This window comes from Lates calcarifer, linkage group LG2 (genome assembly GCF_001640805.2).
Source record: "Lates calcarifer isolate ASB-BC8 linkage group LG2, TLL_Latcal_v3, whole genome shotgun sequence".
Lineage (NCBI taxonomy): Eukaryota > Metazoa > Chordata > Actinopteri > Centropomidae > Lates > Lates calcarifer.
In genome coordinates this window covers 28,812,275-28,833,684 of record NC_066834.1, presented here as the reverse complement: position 1 = coordinate 28,833,684, position 21,410 = coordinate 28,812,275, and the positions used below count along the sequence as shown (strand labels likewise).

Genomic DNA, 21,410 nt, shown 5'->3' with positions numbered 1-21,410 from the left:
CTCACATAAGCGTATTCTTCTTGTGATGAGTAAAGTCAAAAAGTTTGAGTGGTTTTTATCAGTCAAGGTAGCTCTAGTCCACACCTCCAAACTCATTCTTAACAAGACTCCAGGTATGCTAACACCTGACTCCAATTAGCTTTTTTGAGGTCATTAATTCAAGGGTTCACATACTTTTTCCACTTGCACTATGAGGATTTTATGGTTGCTCTCAATAAAAACATGAAAGGTCAGAATTTTCTTTGTGTTATTATTTTAGGCACATTATATTTGTCAATACCCTTGACTTAGATGAAGATAAGATCACATTTTATGACAAATTAATGTAGAAAACCATGAAATTCCAAAAGGTTCACATACTTTTTCTTGCCATGTTTCATTGCTAACCTACATTTCTACTACACTTTATTTCAGAGGGAATTATTGTAATTTTTTACTCCATTATGGGGTTGACTGATAAGTCCATGGCTTATAGTAGAAGGAGTTGAGTTAAATGTGAATCTTGTTACATGCATGTGCAGTTCAACTCCATGATGATGCAGGAAGTTTTAAGTCAATAACTTTTGCTGTAGTTCTGTTTTGGGTAATTGACAATTGCAAGTCAGTGCTGTCTGAGAAAATAGTCCACAGCGGCGATGACATCATCATCACTGTCCTTGAGCTCCTTCCTCATCTTGGGAAAGAGGTAGTACTCCAAATCAGATGAATAAGGTGGGTGTCGGATGACTTCAAATCTACATATGCATCATCGCTGCATATGTTGAACTGCACGTGTAAAAAGAGCTGTTTGCTCTTCCTCTATGCAACAGACTTAATCACCCTTCATTTATTTGACACTTGAAGCTACTCATTATTTTACAGATAAAGATTTCACATACAAAACATGATTAGTTCATAAAACATGATGCATCGTTCAGTGCGCAAAATCTCACTTACCAAATCATTTTAGTTTCTAATTGAGTACTTACCTCCTTATTTTCTTGGACCCTGCTAGTGCTGTAAGGATATCCAACCTCTTTTTTTATTAGGTCAAGGTGACAACATGAATGTGAAAAAAGCAATTACACACAGGTTCCCACCCTGATACAGCCACCTACATGCAATGAAAAACAACTGCCAGAGTAACAAACGACTGTACTGGCATGCTCAACTATGCTCTTAATACCTGTGTCACAGTTCTGGGATGTCATATGAGTTTGATTTAAAAGGTATATCAAACCAGACCAGGTTGATATTAGCATGTTAGCATGCTGACGCTCCCTCTGAAATGTGGTGGAACTGATGAACAAGGTAGCAGAAAATAGAAATACTCAAGTGCGGTAGAAGTGTAGTGTTAGAAAATAGTTTTTATCTACATGAATGTTGTTGCTGAAGTGACAGCACAAGGGTTAGACTGTAAAACATGTAGTTGACTGTAATGTGACATTTCTGGACATCGAACTCCCAGCACAGCATCATTCTCTGCTGCTTCTCACCACAGCATATGGGTTAGACCGCCTACAACTGCAGACATTTGAGCAGACATTTCCGCTGTGGTCTTTAAACACAGACTGAGCAGTGCTTCGTTATTTTATGTATTTTTGCCCCCTCTTGTCACCATCCTGTATAATGAGTGTATTTGATGATGTATGGCTGCTGTAATTAAGCCAATGAGTTTACAACAGAGAGGTTGCGCCCAGCACCAACCCAGTCATAAATACACGTAATGAAGTGAGTCTGGGTTCACACAAGGAAAAAAAAAACACAAAACATATATATATATATATATATATATATATATATATATATATATATATATATATATATATATATATATTCATATATATACATATATATACATATATATATATATATATATATATATACACACACACACACAACATCAGCAGTTTCTGCAGTCTGTGAACAAACAGGTTATTTTAAAAAAACAGCAGAGATGGTTTCAGCATGCTGGCCATTGCTCAGAGTTAAAATGAGTTTAAATGAATTCTTCTCTATTGTATGTGCAGTAGCATTTTGGGTCTAGTAGTAAACCTCCACCTGCCTGCATCAGACTTTCAGGTCACTGTGGGGAAGTCTTGAAGCCACAGTGCTCCAATAACCAGCACACCAGATGTTCATATGTATATTTATAATAACAAGACGTTAGAAGCACCGTTAAAAGATGAACTCTCCTGGATGGGAGAGGTATTCTGGGCATTAAGTAAAACAATGTAAAACAGAAGAATGGCCCATGTGAGTGGAATATTGTTATACATTATTAAGTAATTTATTATTACTGTAGCATTTTACTGTTTTAGTTGGTTAAGACCGAGCCATAATTTTTATTTCAACAGTTTTATATTTTTTTACAAAGCAAAACAGAACATTCCCCCAACACAGGACATCTTAGCGTAAAATACAAAATAACGACAAAATAAAAGCTAACCCTTACAGAGGAAGGGGCGTTTGCAGTAAGGTATTGGCAATCATAGGGGAATATAATTTGCAAAATATGTTCAAGATTCAGCCATATTTTAAAGGCACTATATACATGTTAGCCAGTGTTAGCATTAACAGCTGTTTACATACCAGACTAGGAGAAACATTGTGTGTTCAGCATCAGACTTCATTCTTTTATTTGCTGTGGTGGAAAGCAACGGCAATGTTAACTGTTGTTTCGCTTCCATTTGTATTACTTCTTTTCTTCTATTGAAACTAGCATGCTAACCAGCTAGCCCCATCCTGTCTCAATACCACTTTGTAATGGTGAGTCACTGTAGGGTCCAGTCTGCCCCCAGTCTGACATGAGAGGATGAAGTAACTCTGCCCAGGATGGCTTAGGCTCTTGGTGAGTAAACAGCTGTTAATGCTAACGTTGGCCATGTAGTGATAGCAAAAACTTACACGTAGCACCTTTAATTGATACTAACTATAGCAGCTGTGTCAATACTCTTGGTAACAGACATATCTAATGTTTCTGATGCACACAAAGCAACAGATGAGCATCAGTGGTCTTTGTATAACATGTAGGTAAGATCTGTATGTTGAGCTCAGTCAGTGGCATCTCTCAGGCAGCATTCAGCCTCCACCTGTTTGCGTGTGTGTTGTTTCTGCATTGTATTAGGTATTTTACATTTACAATAATAGTACTTGAGTTATTTTGCCTCTAAAGTTATTCTTAAATTGAAAGCAAAATTTCAAATACAAGCACAACCACATTCAAACAGACACGAGGAAGTGCTGCTTCAAACAACCTTCTGTACTTTTTTTTCCTTCCTGACAGGGAAGTGAAACCCCTCTATGGTCACAGAGAAGTAACTACTCTTGGTCATTTGCAGCTGCTTCAGTGCACCACTCTGCTTCTGCCCAACTCATGAGAGAAACAAAGGTGCCATAAGATTTATTGCTAGCGACAAATCCTTGGCAGGGAGGAAGGTTTGAAGTATTCAGAAATGGGTTTTGGGGAGGACCTGAGGTGTCCACAGGCACATGCAGCAGTCATGAGGCTGCTGGACTCTGAGCTTCACCTGATGGAGGTCATGAAGAAGTGGATGGGCCAGCGGGCTAAGAGTGAGCGGGAGTTTTCAGTGCAGCTGCACCACATGGCTACCATTGCGGAGAAACTGGACCGACCTCAGCCCGGTGCAGGACAAGACTACATCAGCCAGCTTAACAAGGTGAGGTCTTACAAATAACTCTGCACCTGAGTCCTTAATCACTAGTTAGTCCAGTGCAAGAAATCCACCGCACAACGCACAGTGTGTCATCATTTAGGTGGTGAAATAGATTTACAACCATCCAAAAAGACTTCTCTCCATTTCATTATTTTATCAGAGATTTTTTCCAACATCTGACAGAACGCTATGTGAAAACACTTTCCTAAGAGTTAAACTTGTGAATTTGATGTTGTTTTGCTGTCAAAACAAATGAATTTCACTTCCAGAGCTTTAAAACCACAAATAAATTCTGTCATGAAGGGGAAAACATCAGTACATTCTTAACAACACTCTGGTGTCTGCTAAAGAGCCATTGTGTGTGTTTGGGTGCAAAGTACAAAATACACTGTATGTGAAAGTGTTCCAAAGTAAATGTGTAACAGATTTACGGAGCAAATTATTTGAGGTCTCAGGTTTTGCTGAAGGTTTGGGCACCAATAATCCTGACCTAAACCTGTTCTCCTCCTTCCCTGGATGTCATAGTTTAATTATTTAAATGTTTAAGGCACTTGGAGAGCACATACAATGCACCTCCACCAGGACTGCACAGTCCTCTAAATATTGATACTTTAATGAAAAGAAACTTAGAAGCACTACTTAGTATTTACTGCTTAGAAGTATTTATGGCTATGTTAAGCCAGGAAACAGGAAATGCTAAATTCAGTAGAAGCATAAGAGTGATAGAAACAGAAGCAAAACATTTGCTAATGTTGCCGTTGCTTCCGACTGCTGGAGCCAGCTCTGAGCCAGAGTATGTTTTGAGCCATGGGAAACAAACACAGAAGTCCAGTCCAGACTGAAATGCTCATTGAAACTTGGATAACTGTGCAGAGGTGTTGGTGGCAGAGGTTTGTTAATGTCTTATTTAAATGCTCCGTCTCCCTGACCTTTGCCCTCCGTCCTCCAGTCGTGGGGAGTGCTGGTCTCTCAGACGGACTCGCTCAGTCAGCTGATGAAGAAGAGCTCTGAGGATCTGCTGGATGGTCCCATCAGCAAACTGACACTGCTCATCAGAGACAAACAGCAGCTCCGAAAAACCTACGCAGAGCAGTGGAATCTACTGAGGCAGGAGCTCACCAAGGTATGACACACATAGTGGCAAACCACCTTTGTACACTCAGACCTCTGACTGTGATAAAACCACTCACTGCTTAAAATAAGATGTTGATTCTTTAGATATTGTATCTGATTGCTGATGTTCTTCTGTTTGACTTTTACCCACTCTTCTGCCCATAAATTGGCACCAACAGACAGCACACATGCTCAAAAAGCCCAGCTGAAAGCTAAACAGTGTTGGTGCACAGATAAATAAATACATATTTACTGTGTTCTATGGACAGATATGGTGTAAAGTTATATTTCACTTTGTGAAATCTTTGCACAATGTTTACTTAAAAATAAATAAAATAAATAAACATCAGTGTCTCAGTTGCTATGAAGCAATATTTCATTTCTTGTCTTGACACGTAGACCAGCAAGTACTTTTTTTGTAGGTCTCAGTGTGGAGTGTAATTATCACTACCTGTTTCTTTACTAAACACTTCTGTCATTTTAAAGTGAAAGCAAACAGTGTAAATGACCATTATATGTACAAGACAGTGATAGTCAATGTGTGACGTGACTCTTACAAGAAGCACAAGTTGTTGCTTTAAAAACTATTTGTTGATTTTTCTCCAGTATATCATCTTGACATGCAGATGAGCACTGCAGCAGCAGCTTTATAAACAGACAGCAGTCAAATGAAATGAGGTTCAATAGACTGGAAAGAATGTGTGCAAATGCATTTTGATGTGATCTCAAACTGGTGGCTGCTCCACACTGTTTTTATTACCCAATTACATCGGGCAAATGATGTGTTCATTTTCAGCGATCCTTACTGGGACGCAGTTTGGCCTGTTTGGCTTTCAGTTTATTTGTTAGAGTTTTTCTTTATCTTTGCTGTGCTGCTGAAGCTCAGACAGCTTTGGTTTTGGCTACATCAGTTTGTGATTATGCAATAGATAAAATGCACATTATGATTGCAATTGAACAGCAGCATCAGAGATGCTATCAGGTGGGGTTTTGAAGTATTGACACCAGCTACACAACAAAGGTCAGATCATTTCCTCATATGTCTTCTCTCATGTTTCGTGTTCCTCTGCAGTGAAACATGGTCTCTGTCCACTTCCTGTGTCAAGTAGTGTTCTCACTCAGTGTGACAGTTTGTAACCACACAGATTGCTTCCTTGAGTCACATTCATCCTTGCACTGAACATTTTCCATCTGAATATGTGTGCTGTAAAAGATGCTGTCGTGTGTCTGTGTGATGCCTTCAGGTGACACAAACAGAGCTGGAGAAGCTGAAGAGCAGCTACAGACAGGCAGTGAAAGATGCAGCTCAGGCTAAGAGGAAGTATCAGGAGGCCAGTAAAGGTGGGGATTCCTGGTATTGCTTACTTCTCTGAGTGGAATCAGTTTCACACTGATGGCACAGTCTAGCTTTGTTTTGTTTTTTTTCACTGTGGGGAGTGTTTTCCTAACCAGTGTGAGGGTCTGAATACAGAGGGTGTTGTATGTTGTATTGTAAAGCCCTTTGAAGCAAATGTGTTTGGGCTATAATAACTTATACAGTGTAAATCAGTCTGTCATTGCATAATGTATGTAATGTGTTGTCCTTTTCCTGTGAATGTGTACAGATAGAGAGCGAGACAAGGCTAAAGAGCGTTATGTAAAAGCGTCACTGAGACTCCACGAGCTGCATAATGAGTATGTGCTGTCTGTGCAAGCTGCTCAAGTTTATCATCAGCACCACTACAGTCAGATCCAGCCCGCCCTGCTCAGCGCGCTGCAGACTCTGCAGCAGGAGATGGTGCTCATACTGTAAGATCAAATATACTACAGAGTGGACTGAGGACTGTCTCTCTCTCTCTCTCTCTCTCTCTGTGTGTGTGTGGTTGGGTGGTTGGGGGTTGGTCAGAGAGAAAACACAAGAAAATTCTATGTGGTGGTTATATTTACTGTATATAATTCACTGTATATTATTTTACACAGTATTTATATTTGCCTGTTGATTTCAAGTCATAACTCAATTACCATAAGAACTCGATGCATATACTTAAAATGTGCCTGAGCTGACAGACATTGAACATTGAATTTTCCACACCCAAATTTTGAAAGTTGTGCACTGAACAACAAGAATACTTTCAAAAGGTATGTGGTAAGAAAATCACATCAGATCAAAGAAGAGAAACAGGAAGTGAAACGCTGAAATAGATAAACTGAATTAGCTTCATATATTATATATATATTTAATGTTTGACAGGCAGGGTTCAGATCTGAGATGTCACAGCTTGTTTGGACACAGAATGTCTACAAAAAGTCTAAATGCTTACAGAAATTCTTCTCGTGCTTTGGAAAAGAGCAGTGATGTGGTAAATGTGGTTTGAATTTGGCAAAATCCTGTCCTTGAAATCAGTGAACAGGTGTACATCTGTGCATCATGTGTAGCTAATGTTTTCACATCTCCCTCCTGTCCTCTGGACCAGAAAGGAGATCCTGCAGGAATATTTTGACATCTCCACCCTCCTCCATCATGAAGTGGTGCGGATCCACAGGGAGATGTCCTCCGCTCTGACCGCCATTGATCCTCACAGAGAATATGAGAGCTTCATTCACCAGAACAGGTAGACAGAAGGAAATGTCTCCCCTCAGATGGTCACTGGTGCAATCATGACAACCTACACTGCAGAGCAATGATGCCTTTGATTGTGTGTGTGTGTGTGTGTGTGTGTGTTTGTAGATCTGTGGGGGAGATTCCAGCTTGTGCAGAGTTCGATTGCAGCCTTCTGGAAGACGCTGAGCAGCTAAAGCCCAGAGAGATTGAAATGAACGACCTCACGCTTGAGACAATCCAGCACAAGTGAGAACACAACGCTGCCTAAAACAGATGACTAAACTCCAGTTTCCTTTTTTACTTCAACTACTTCCTCTTCCTCTACCTCCCCCGTTGTGTTTGCCTCCTATTTCCTCTGGCTGTTTTGCATCAATTACTTCCTCTCCCCACCTTATTTCACTGTCTGTTCCTTCTAGATTGACTGCAGTGGAGGAGGAGCTGCTGGACCTGGCTCGGACACTGGGCTCCCAGCAGACCTCGGTCGAACAGCTGGAGCTGGACCTGGAGGCAGAGAGGGAAGGGGTCAAAAAAGGCCAGAGGTGAGCAAACCACAGGCAGCCAGAAACAGTGATGCTCTGATACTGCATCTGGAGGTTACAGAGGAGGTCTCAAAATAAAAACACAGCCTTTGGTAGCTGTGAAGACAAATTACTAAAGTTTGTCCCTGCAGGCAGTCCTTTCCATCGGGAGAGTTCAGTGTGCTCTTGGCTGGGCAATAGCTAATAACCAGTGTGGTCTCGGAGGGCAGTAAGTGCCTTATGACTTATAATACAGGATATGGCCAGAGTTATGGAGCTCGATCCCCTCATTTGTCATGGTTGATGAAGCTGTCTGAAGGTGTTAGAGGTTTACAGTCCTGGAGGAGTGATCAAGTCATTAACAAGCTCCTGGAGGACAACTGGAAACAATATGTTTATTCTCAAAAGGTTGATAACTTGCAAGGGCAGCTGGGGAGTACATATGGTGGTGTTAGTGAGGTGAGTGGAGGTCATGCTGTTCTTTGGTCTGGAATTTGAAATAACATTTTGTAAATCAACAGTGACAAGTTGTGTTAATTTTGACCTTAGGGCAAGGAATAGCATGTTAGTGTTTGGCCTGTTCCCACCACAATGCCCATCAGTAACAATGTGGAGCTTTCAATTATACAGTTATACATTATGCATATGTAGTATATTCGATGGTGATGATGTGAAGATGATGAAGAGAAGATCTCTGCTGACATATAAAGGTTTATTACAAAGAAGTTCTGCATCAAGACAAGCACCGCGGCAGCTTGTGAGAGGATCCGAGCCAATATTGATCTCTCTCCCTAACAGCTCTAAACATCAATATATATAGGGTACTTATGATCCCAGCAAGTAGAAATCATGTGAAGGCTTGGGTTTTGCCAGAGGATAAAAACATATATGAACTTTCAGACACTACACATACAATTATACATTGAATCCTTGTCTTGAAATTGTAGCTCAAATTTACTTTTTTCTGAGCTCTTTGAGGACTTCTTGTCTGTCTCTCTGGTGGAAAGCTAAATGAGAAGACTGATATCCCTCTCTGAACACTTGATATGAAGCAGCAACCAACAGTCAGTTAGTTTAACTTGGCTCGAACACTGGAAACAGGTGGAAACAGCTAAACTGGCTCTGTCCAATGAACAAACAAATCTACCTACCTACTGAGAAGCGGAGAAATTACCACTGTATTTCATCTTGAATTACAAACAAAGCAACAGAAAAACTCAAGTGTAGAAACGACAATGCTAACCACTGCTTTAGACTGAGGGTTTATTCTTGACCTTGGAAACAGCAACTGACAAAACAGTCTCATCACAAGGTTCATTAGTGGTTTTAGCTCTCAGCACACTGAATCACACCACTACCAGCACTGTGAACACTGTGAATTTGTTGGGGAATTTGTGCCACTTAAAGTACAACATTGAAAAGGGCAAGCCCGGCATTATTATTACACAGGATCACAGGATATGTATTCCAAAATAAAGATGTACATAACCAAATGTAGGTAGCAACCAGTGATTATTTTCATATTGATTAATCTACCATCAATTTTTGATGAATGTTTTGTCTATAAAATGTCAGAAAATAAAGAAAAAGGTCCAGTAAATTCTCACATTTGAGAAGCTGATATCAGAGAATGTTTGGCAGTTTTGCTTGAAAAAGTGACTGCAACATGTAATTATTTAATATAATATATAATATAATTAATTATTATCCAAATAGTTGCTGATAATTTTCCTGAATTGATTAATTGTTCCAGCTCTTCTGAAATGACCCCAGAGAGACTAAGTAAGCACATAATGGACGTGTGACTGTAGTGTGTATACTGTGCCGTGTTCACTGTACAGGCGCTTAGAGGTGACAGGGTACATATGCCATGCACAGAGGGAAGTTGGTCTTCAGGAGTCATTTTTGCCCCACTGCCCTCTAACAGGCTAATCCAGCTGTGCACTGGCTGTTCCTGTTCTGCTGAACCTTGTTGATTGATTAGCTATAAAGACCTCTACAATCAAGCCCCTGCTGATTTTTTGATGTTCTGTTTTAGGACTTAGGAAGGACTCTTAGGTCATTTGAGGTTTACTGGTCTCATGTGCTCACCATCCACGACCAGGGCTGACTAAGCTCTTGCTAGAGAAGCCCTCTTATTGATCGCATCACTCAATAGGAAGCATCTGTGAACGTATTTGCACAGATAGGCTTTTTTTAAAATTGATGTCTTTGTGCTCTTTTACCGTCTAATTGTGTCGTTTGTGATGTTTTATTGAGTTGTTCATCCCTTGTGGTGCTCACACTGACGAGGAATTTACCATTCCTGACACACAGCTGCTCTCTGTTTTGTCCAGGGTCTACCAGTTCAGCAAGAGACATGCACTGGAGGAGTGCAGGCAGCAGGTTGCTTTGTCTCAGGGCATGAGAGCCAAGCTGGAGGCACAGAGGTTTATTCTGAAGGAGAAACTGGATCAGCTGGGCTCCAGAGAACCTCCTTCTGCTCTGACACTGGACCAAGACAATGTTTCACTTTCATTCAACTCAAGCAATGTATGTTCCTGATATGTTTCCTTCTGCATTTTTAAAGCTCCAAATCATATCAGTTCTGTCAGGCAGATCAAAAATATTATGTACTGCATTTAAACCCCAAAAAAGAAGCTGTGGTATGAGAAAAGAAAGAAAGAGTGAAACTGAAACTATTGTTGGCATGAAGTACAAAGATGTCATCAAACTTGACAAAGTGACAAAGTGACTGTGTTGCAAGCCATGAGTCTTGGATAAGTCAAGTCCAAGTCCTGAACTTTGTGTTGTAGGCCTTAAACAAGTCATTAAGAATTAGAAACCGTCAGTAACAGGAGGCTAATGTTAGATATTGCCACTTGTGTGTTGTTTTTTACAGATAACATTTAGACTAAAGATTTTGTTACTGCTCTTTCTGTGTGGTGCATCAGCTCTTAGGTTCTAACCTTAACTTAAGCCATCACCAACCAAAGAAGAGCACTGCCAGGCTTAACTGACTGTCTCAAACGTCTTTTGCCTCCATGGATGGCAGTGTTGGTTGGTCCAGCACTTCAACAGATTAAATTGAAATACAATGAGTGCAGCCCGTTCTTGTTTTGAAATATAGATTACAGATATCCATGGTCTCTAGAAGTTGAACCACCATCAGGTCAATTTTGTGCAATACTTTGGTTTACAACCAAATACCTGCAGGCTGTGCTGTGTTTATGTGTTTACTGCTATCGTGTGCTATCATGCTACATATTGCATGATAGCACACTAAACTAAAATGGTGACCATGGTTTAAATGTCATACTTCCTTATAATCAGCACTGACAACAGCATTTAGCTCAAAGCAGTGCTGTGCCTTTAAGTAGCTTCTAGACTCTTAGTCTTGTTTGAGTTTCATAAAGTTCACTCAAAGTCACTGAATCTGTGACTCAGAAATCACATTCAATTCTTATGACTTTAGCCCACACCTTTGTTTTGTACAGCAGCTTTTCAATGATGACATTAACCCATAATCATAGCCCTGCTCTCTTTTCTACTAAACTGCTCTTTATAGCTGGACCTACCAAATAAATATTGTATAAAATGATTTTAAATATCTTCTCATGTATTTATTTATTTGTATTGTTTGTCTTAATTTTGATTGTAAATAAGGAAGGAAAGAGCATTCAAGTCACTGACATGATGTGCTCTTGATTTTTTTCTTCCTCAGGACCACAGCCAAACTCCTAAACTCCTCATGGATGGGATCATTAATAATCTGAGTGGCCTGTTTAAGCCCAAAAGTGAGGTATGTTAAACAGTTATAATAATTGCACATCAGACGATGATAGATATTTGTGGTTATACTCACCAGTATTGCATTGAATCACATTTGTTTCTATTGCTGAAGTTGCTTTAACAGGAAGGACACTTCTCCTCCTCAATCTAACACCTTCCTGCTCTTAACTTTAACTGCAGTGCCTGTTTTTCTACGCTCAAACCTCTTGCCACACAACAAACAATTCATCATGTTTTGGTGGATGTGTCAGTTTCAAAGTGTATCCTCTGCACTGCTGAGGTCATTCAGGTGCAATATCTTTCTTTGGGGTCTCGTGCTCTTGAAGGCGCCATGGGACTTATCGAGGTCAGCTTTGTCGGTCACATTACTACTTTTGAAATTCTGCCTGACCTGAAACTAAGTTTACTTCTCAGGCAGCCAGTTTACATTTCATCATTTTACTGTTGCAGACAGATGATAGCACACAGGCAGCCATGACCAGCTGTCCTGCACACAAGCTCTCAACAGGAAAAAGGCCTTGTGCAGTCATTCTTTTAGTATTTAATCTTTCAGAAAGAGAGAAATTGATGCATTTTGAGCAAATAATATTTTTTGATGTCTATAATGTGATGAACTTCAAGTCTAAATTATTTGAAGTGTGAACTTCTTCACACTCTCCCAACTCCCAACTCTGTGGTACCCTGGAGGTATAAGGGGTGGTGTGTTTAGACTTTAAAGTATTACAGACTTTTCTTTGAAGTATCTCCATATAATCTCTGCAGAATCATGCTAAAATCCATCCTCTACCACTTCTTATTGTTTCATTATTCATGTCAGCTTTAAAGATTCTGCTTTTCTCTGTTCCTGCCTCCAGGTGCTACCGGTCCACGCTCCGGTGCAGGAGGTGGACCGTCCTCTGGGGCAGCAGGACTGGTACCACGGAGCCATTCCCAGACTGGAGGTCCAGCAGCTGCTGAAGAGTGATGGTGACTTCTTGGTGAGGAAGAGTCAAGAGAAACAGGGTTATGTGCTCTCGGTGCAATGGGATGGATCCTGCAAGCATTTCCTTATTCAGAACACAGATGTAAGTAAATCTGCTTAATGGAACAGAGCTGCAGAAATACATTTTACTTCATATATGTTGTTCAAAGTTTTCAGCTCAAGGGCAGTTATATTGCTTAAAAATAGATGTACTGTTTCCTCTAACTTATGAGATCATATCAGTTTTGTGGTTATTTTCTACATGGTGTTATTTTCTGCATGTTAAGCACATGTGATGTTTAGAATGAATACCAAAATGATACAGGACTAGATAATTTTTAAAGAATCCAACAATTTAATAGATATTTTTCTAATATAACATCTTTCTTTCGTTTCATGTTAAATTTCTTCTGCTTGTGTTTGCACGTCAGTTCACTTCTGTAAATGCTTTTCTATGTGTCAGTAGAATCTGTACCGTCTGGATGGACAAGGCTTCCCCAGCATCCCGCTGCTGATCCATCATTTAATATCTTCACGACAACACATCACTAAGAAGGCTGACATAGTGCTAAAAAAACCTGTACTAAAGGTACCACTGTAACACACACATGCACAGTCCTTTGTTTCCTAGATGTGAGATCTGTAGATTGTACTTTTTAACATGTTAGTCTAGAGCGCCACAACACACAATTTTGTCATACTAACAGCTGATCACAGTACTTCTGCAGCACATATGCAAACCTAAACTCTAATGATGTTTCTTCTCTCCTTCTCTCTCCTCCTGGTCTCACAGTTTAAAACTAATATGTGTCTCTTATTGTTCATTTTTAACCCCATTAGGACAAGTGGGTCCTGGAACATGATGATATTATCTTGGGGCAGCTCATTGGACGGGTGGGTAAGCTTGACATGAGATGACAGAGATAGAAACAATTTATTATTAGCCATGAGTAGTGTGTGCATGTGTTTGTCATCTCAAAATGTTGTGAACACATTTGCATGAAACTTTTTGGCCAAAGGATAAAGAAGTCCTGCATAGTGAGTCACACTTTGCAGGGGGAAGTCGACATAACAAGAGGACAGTTCTTCATTATTGGTCTAATCAAACAACATACTGAAATGTTATTGTTTGTTGTAGTGGTTTCTCTTTTCCATACATACGCAATCTTGTCTTAAAATGATTTCAGTGTAAGTGGTGGGGGAGAAAATGCAATGTTTTAGTTTTAAGGCAAAATATATTCCATAGTTTAGCCCAAAGCTATACATTTTTATCTCCCATTGCATCTGCAGTCACAAACATTGTGCACATATTGTAACATTTCACCGTGGAAATTGTGGACATGTCATATCTTTGTATTATTTGGTGCTGAACTGGATTAGATACAGTATTCAGTATGCCTGAGAAAACTGCATCTGTAACTGATTGTGCTGGTGTTGGTGCTACACAGGGCAACTTTGGAGAAGTGTACAGTGGTCGTTTACGCTCTGATAACACTCCTGTAGCTGTGAAGTCCTGTAAAGAGAACCTGGCCCCAGAGCACAAGAGTAAATTCCTGATGGAGGCCAGGTTAGTAAACACACACACACACACACACACACACACACACACACACACACACACTCCTCTCTGTACTCCTCTCCTGTGCTGTCCAGGATCCTGAAACAGTACGACCATCCTAACATTGTGAAGCTGATCGGGGTGTGCACACAGAAACAGCCTATCTACATCATCATGGAGCTCGTTCAAGGTAAATATGATACTGTTAGACATTAACTTCACATCTCAACAGCTGCAAGATTTATTGTAACATCACTGGTTCCCCGCGTTGTTCCTCCATCATCACTCTCTATATGGGTGTTTGTGTACACTTTTCTTAAGGTGGTGATTTTCTCTCCTTCTTGCGGCATGAGGGTCACAGTCTGAGGCCTAAGATGCTGGTCAAAATGACAGAAAATGTAGCAGCTGGTATGGAGTACCTGGAGAGCAAGAAATGTATCCACAGGTCAGTCAGTCAGTGTGTGTGTTTGTATAGTGTGGGGACCATACTGTTAACAGTGCTCAGTCAAATCACTAAATCAGCAGCAAGTTATATTGTGACTTGAATTATAAAATTATAAGTCAGAGACACTTGCATCAACGAGTTGCCTGTTTATACAACATGGTTGTGCCATTAGTTGTCCAGTGGTTGGTGGTAACTAAGTACATTAACCCAAGTACTGTGCTCAAGTACATTTCACAGTTTACATTCACTTTTATTTTTCAGAGGTAATTTAAATGACCTCCACCTTTGACATCTCCAACATCAAAGTGATGTGTACCTAAATGCATCAATGGTTATAGTCCAGTAATAAATATGTATTATTGTGACCAGGCCATTCTGCATATTGGGTTCAGAGCTGGTAGCCAAGCAACTAATGAATGAGACAAAGCATGAATCAGTTGAGGCATTTTCATCTTCTTAATAATGGTATTTTTGCACATTGTGTTGCAGCAGGGAAAAATCTCACTGTACACCAACACTGGAATAGATGTAATACTGTACACAAATACACTATAAAAGACATGATAAAGATACAGGATATGTTACAAAAAGAATCACCCTTGGATTAGATGACACGGTGTTAACAACACTGTGTGGTGGCTCTGAAGCTGCCATAGATATAACAAACAGGAAATACAGAAAAGGCAGAGCAGTGCAGTGGGTTAGACAAATGACTGTTCCAGTCAAATTGAATTAGTTACATATTAGAACATATTCATTTTACAGAAGAGCAAAGTGGTTTCTACAAGAACATGTACAGTACAAGATGCAGGCAGATCAATCTCTAAGCCTCAGTGATACATAACAAAAAACCTCATTCACTTCCCCAACATTTACTTCACCTAACTGTCAACCAAACTGCACTTTCCCAGCAGCACTTCCATATATGTTGGTGTAGCAGTCAAATGTTGGTTGATTGAAAATGAGGGATTGAATGTTCCCTTAAACAGCTGATAGCTGTGGTGTCCTTGAAAATAAAGCTAGAAGTCATTTTTAATTAGATGAAAAAAGCAGAACAAAGTTTTGAATTGAATTGATTCACATTCCATTCATTTGGCAGACACTTTACTCCAAAGCAACTTACAATAGATTCAAACTCAAAAAGACAAAAAGACAACAGCTAGATGTCATTATAATGGAACTGCCCAAAATATATCTGTCAGTGTTTTTAAGACCAAGAGATGACACCTAAATAAGTGCTGGCATGTGGTGTTGAGGTGTGGTCTGAGAGAGGAGATTTTCCGCCTGTGGCAGAAGATGGGTGGTGACTATTGTCCTGACTTTAGATGGAGCTTGTTTCACAGAACAGAGCTTTGTCTGTACATATATGACTCATGATCTTCATAGGAATTAAACAGCAGCCTAAACCTCAGATATGTACATATGCATATTAAGTTAATCTTTTCATTAATTGCTAATTTCTTGTCACAGTAAGCTCTTCATTGGTACAGCAACTTTCACACAACAAAAAAGAAAAGAAAAAAAAAATTCTCTATATATTTCTCCATCCTAACTATCGGTAGATTTAACACTGTAGTGCTTGACGGCCTAAGGCAGTTTATGAGGAGGGACAGCCAACTTAATATGGAGGAGATAAACCATTCAGTGCTCTGTGCACTCTTGTACACTGGCAGTAAGATTTTAACTTCTGCTGTAAAAGAGACAGAAAGCTAATGAAAGGATGCTGAACTGGCTGTGATGTGTTCTTTTTGAACATTTTTCACAAGCCAGCTCTGACAGTAGCCACACACACACACACACAGCCTCTAAGGACTGTGGATCTCACAGTCATAAAGATCAAACATGGGGTTCTGTAGCCCACAAACAAAGCATGCACTTAAAAAAAAGAGCAAAAGCTGATATTGAAAAATGATTTGAAACTGAACAGCAGATTTTTGGTGATTATCCCGTAAATGTGACCTCAGATGGTTTCTGTGGTGTTTCATCTGTTGTTGAGTGGGAGCAACTGGGGAGCTCAGGGTGAGGCATCAGTGGAGGATGTCTGTGCTCTTGAGGAGAAGACACGAGGTTGTGACATCCGGCTCATTACAGGGGTGTTGTACGATTTTGCCCGGCGGGGACAGATCAGAGCAGGCTGCTGGTAGCTGCTAAGCCTGTAACACTGCATGCCAAAGTGCCTCACATGTAACACCAGAAACATGACAGGAACGCCTGTTCTCTCACTCCTTTTTTGTACTGTCTGTTCTATCGCTCTCTCTCATTTTTTTTTCATTCCTGCACGATGTGTTGGTGTCTCTCTCCTGTTTCTTCAGGGATCTGGCAGCGAGAAACTGTCTGGTGGCGGAGAACAACGTGGTGAAGATCAGTGACTTTGGGATGTCCCGTCAGCAAGATGACGGTGTCTACTCTGCAGAGGGTGGCCTCAGACAGATCCCTGTCAAATGGACGGCTCCTGAGGCTCTGAACTATGGTACACCACAGCTCCCTCTGCCCTGCAGTCACAGGCAGACACATTTCTCTTTCTGTCTGCCAAACAGTCAATTAAAAACTGACAAAGACTGTATCTGTGCCTTTGCCAATGCTGCCCCCTGCTGGTGTTTTCAGGTCGTTATACCACAGAGAGTGATGTCTGGAGCTTTGGTGTCTTGCTGTGGGAGACTTTCTCCATGGGAATGACACCCTACACAAGCATGACCAACCAACAGACCCGAGATGAAGTTGAGAGAGGTGAGGGCTCCTGTCAGGCACCTGGAGATCAGCTGTCAATGTGTTCAGATCCAACTGAAACTGAAAATCCCTGCTCTTTCTCCCTGCTTTACTCTGACACTGGAATTCTACGTTTCAGAAAATGTGCACAGTGTGCTAAGCTTGTCTCAGTGCCTCTTCTGACTCCCTGTGATGTGTTTCAGGTTATCGTATGCTTGCTCCTCACGGCTGCCCTGTGGAAATCTCCAGGATTATGAACAACTGCTGGCAGTATGATGCCAGGAACAGACCGTCTTTCAAGAAAATTCGGGCTGAGCTCAGTGCCATATATAACAAAATTACATAATACAAGCCTCTTGTTTGTACACATAGATTTTATATGTAAGTTTGATTGGTAGTAGCCTATGCATTTTTTTTCCTTCAGAAAAATTGTTGAAATCCAATACACGGATCAGCTGGTGGCAGTATTCTTGTTTCTTTCCTTCTTGCCCTGATTGTGAGTTTTTCATTCCTCCCCCTCTTCCTCTTAAGAACAGAAGGTTATCTTTGACACATCTGTCCTCTGTCTGAGACAGCACAAATATGCTAAAATCTACACAAAAAACTGCACTGTATGTTATTAGCATAACTGCTGAAATGTAACACCCATGTCCATCTCAAAGAAACCACAGAGATGTGTTGGACTGACGCATCCTCCTGAGGAAAGCAGAGGCTGCCAACAGTGGCATTAGGACAATAAGGTTTAAGTCAGCACAGTCTTGTTCAGCCTGTTGGGGACTTCAGTTATTGATTTATTGCTACTGACGTACATTAGTTCTGCAAGTCTGTAGGCTGAAGGATTCCAGAAGGACATTACTATGTGTGAAAGGTGTCCCTTGTGGTGAAGAATGCACAAAAAAGTATCACCAAACTCTGCACTTCCTCTTGGTTCGACAGAGTGTTTTCAGTGTCTTCAGCTCATTGTTTTGGTTTTAGAACCTGTGACTTTATTGCATTGGTTCTCTTTCGTCAGTGTCATTTCCAGAGGCCTGTACTACGAAGCAAGTTCAATATATCCAGGATATCTTTTCGTTATCTGGCTTCACTAAACCTAACTAAGTTCTGACTTGAGTAGAAACTCTAGACATAATTTTATTAAGTCAAGCTGAGGATTTATTGTAAATAAGTACAAACGTTGTTATTTCTTACTGAGAGAGTGTTTTTGCTCTTTAGTCTGATGGTGATTTATTCAGAGTTACTCTGAATATATGATGCAGATAAACAGTGACAGTAATGTCAGACTGTTTCTGCTGCCAAAGCAGAGAGGAGAGGAGAGAGTTGATGTCTGAGGTTGATCTGACTGAAATATTCTTTTATAATTGTGGGAAATATTCAACAGTGTGTGGATATATAATTATGTGATCATTTAGTGTGATAAACTCTTCATTTGTTTGAAGCTCTGTCGTGGACATATGGAAAGACTGGAACAACAAAACGATTCAGAATCAGAATCAAACTTTATTGCCAAGTAAGTTTGCACATACAAGGAATTTGTCTTGGTGTATTGGTGCTAAAGTACAATTAAAATAAAAAGGAAAGAGCAAAAAGCAAAAACTATATTTACAACGAACATACACATTAAATTAAAATGTAAAGTGTAGAGTGCATTCCACTGATCTATAAAAATATCTATTGATCTTTATCATTTGTCACTTTACTTTAAATTCTTTTGACCATGTCGGGATGCTGTTGGAAAGATGACTCTAGTTTTCCAGTGATGTGGTTGGTCAGTAGTTTGGTTGTTGACTGGTTTTGATCTGATCCTCTAAAAATAACCTGCCCTGGAGCAGGTTAGCCATTCAGCATAAATTACTGCAGTGATTTACCCCACTAAGAAATGAACCGCCATCAACCTGTAGCTGCCTCGCTAACTGCAAATCTTGCTTCATAGTACAGACTTCAGATGTCCCAAACCTAGTTCTCATGCTATAGAGTTAATGGATACCTGTCCGGGAGAAACTTTTTTTTTTTAGTTGCCATTATTTAGTTAACATTATTTAAGTCAACATCATGTGTTAAAAGAGTCAGAAACTAAAAATACTTTTGTGACATTATATGAAGTAGAAAATTTACAACTACATTCATCACAAACAGAATTCTTTTAAGACGCAAATACTTTTCAGCTCTGAGATGTTTTGAGAATTGTTACACATTTTTTTCTGAGTGGGAAAGCTGGTGTTCATTTGTGGCTCCTGTGCTGGAGGAATGTTCCCATGTTTAAAATAGGAGGCATAAAACAGTGTCAAAATTAGAGGTAGTGTCAATCACAGACACTGAATTTCAGTTTGTACAGAGTATTGTAGACGACAAAATGTAAATTGTAACACTCCATGGAGGAATAGTTGCTTTCAGCTGTTGTACATAAACATTGCACTTATTTTTCTCTGATTAGAGAAAACGCTGTAATTTAAATAAAAAATATAATATATTCTTTGACACCTGAGAAAAGTACATCCTATGCGCTTGCAGTCTCCAGCAGCGGAGGGTGTGTGCGTGTTCGGTGTGAGAGCAGGCTGCTCAGATTCATTAAACAAACAGAGGTCTTGTTTTGATTTCTACAACAGATTTCTTCTCATGCAGTCGACTCAGGTCACAGCACACACAGGCTGCTGGAGGCTGCTGACATTTCTGTGTTTGTGTAAATTATACTGATTTTTCAAATCGTGGTGAAGATGTATTTATGTTCCCCCTACACTTGTAATCACTTTAGGCCTGAGCTGAAACACATTTTGCTGTAAGCATAGCCTACATCCTTTGTATTTTCAGCTAACAGCACTGTAGCAATATCTGTGTCAGGGATAGCTCCGCAGCTATTGGGTACATTTCTAAATGGACCCCAGCTGTTATTGTCCTGTATGCAGGCTAATAAACTAAATGCTACAAGTTGAATATTGGCAGTTAACATGTTAACATGCGAAATGGTCAACATGAAAGTTAAACGTAGCCTGCATGCTCATGATTGGCTTTGCAAACATTTAATACATTAGATGTGAACATGTTAACTGTAGGCATGTTCAGTTCAAAGCACCGCTGGATAGGCTGAGACTGACAGTTCATTTGACTGATGAAATCTGAGACCATAAAAATGTGACCAGTTAATCTGAGGATAGGTCCAAACTAAACTTTTCAGCCCTTTATCCACACCATGTCTGTATGTTTCACAGCCAAAAATCTCAAACTGCTGAGAGCTATACTTAGTGTTAATGATGTAAGCCTGGTATATGTAGAGGACAGTTTTCTGTCATAATCCTCCCTATGATCATTCAGGAATACATACAGGAGTAGTTAAGTTCAGATCTTTATTGTCCCACGTAGTATAAATACACAAAACATACTGTAATTAGAATAAAAACACAATAAGTCGACATTAACAGTGCTAGTACAATGCATGCTATCCTGAATAGGATAAAGGGTGTTTAATTTAAAAAAAGGAAAACAGCAACATGAAGAAAAAAGAAGAAGACAGAAAGAAGATAAAACCTTCAGCTGTGTGAGGAAATGTTTGAAATGGTGGTATTGAGAGCACTTACAGTATTTCACATGGGATAAATGAAAACTTGTTGCATGAAGTTTTTTGAAATCTACACACCACTGTGCAAAGTGACTGACTACAGGCCCATGCGATGACTAATTTCCACAAGGCAGACTGATAATTCATTTGGAATGTACCTGTAGAGCAGAGAGTGAACAGTAATGGGGGTGAGACGCAACCCTGTGGTGAACCCTACTTAGACAAAACATCATTGTCAAAATCAAGATTTAAAACGTGTAGACTTAAATTTATTAAAAGCAGCAGCAAATGCACAAGTTTCAGTGAACTAATGTGAACTTCTGAAGTTAAGAAGTTTAAAATAGTGATTCTTACTTTGTAACAGTTTGGTTCTCTAATTTTTTTTTTTTTTTAAATTAATTCAGAGAAAGCAATCATTAATTTGATTTTAATTATTTACAGTATATCACTACAACAAGCTACAATACAAATTTAAGAAAAACAGTTTAATTCACAAAATTATATAACATAACTGAAATGAAGAAATTATATAATAAGGATGAAAAGGGCTG

At 39.7% G+C, this 21,410-nt stretch overlaps 1 protein-coding gene across 1 annotated transcript; it reads left to right on the top strand.

Annotated features, from left to right (window-relative positions):
- Positions 1 to 3,271: 3,271 nt before the first annotated feature.
- Positions 3,272 to 19,784, top strand: fes (FES proto-oncogene, tyrosine kinase). Its single transcript, XM_018668054.2, has 18 exons — positions 3,272 to 3,659; positions 4,606 to 4,779; positions 6,014 to 6,110; positions 6,374 to 6,557; positions 7,223 to 7,360; positions 7,477 to 7,596; positions 7,767 to 7,889; positions 10,205 to 10,400; positions 11,572 to 11,649; positions 12,494 to 12,703; positions 13,067 to 13,189; positions 13,441 to 13,494; positions 14,049 to 14,167; positions 14,254 to 14,348; positions 14,480 to 14,603; positions 16,916 to 17,073; positions 17,208 to 17,330; positions 17,513 to 19,784. The coding sequence occupies exons 1-18, from the start codon at positions 3,435 to 3,437 to the stop codon at positions 17,653 to 17,655; spliced, it is 2,484 nt and encodes an 827-aa protein (XP_018523570.1). The 5' UTR covers positions 3,272 to 3,434; the 3' UTR covers positions 17,656 to 19,784.
- Positions 19,785 to 21,410: the final 1,626 nt, after the last annotated feature.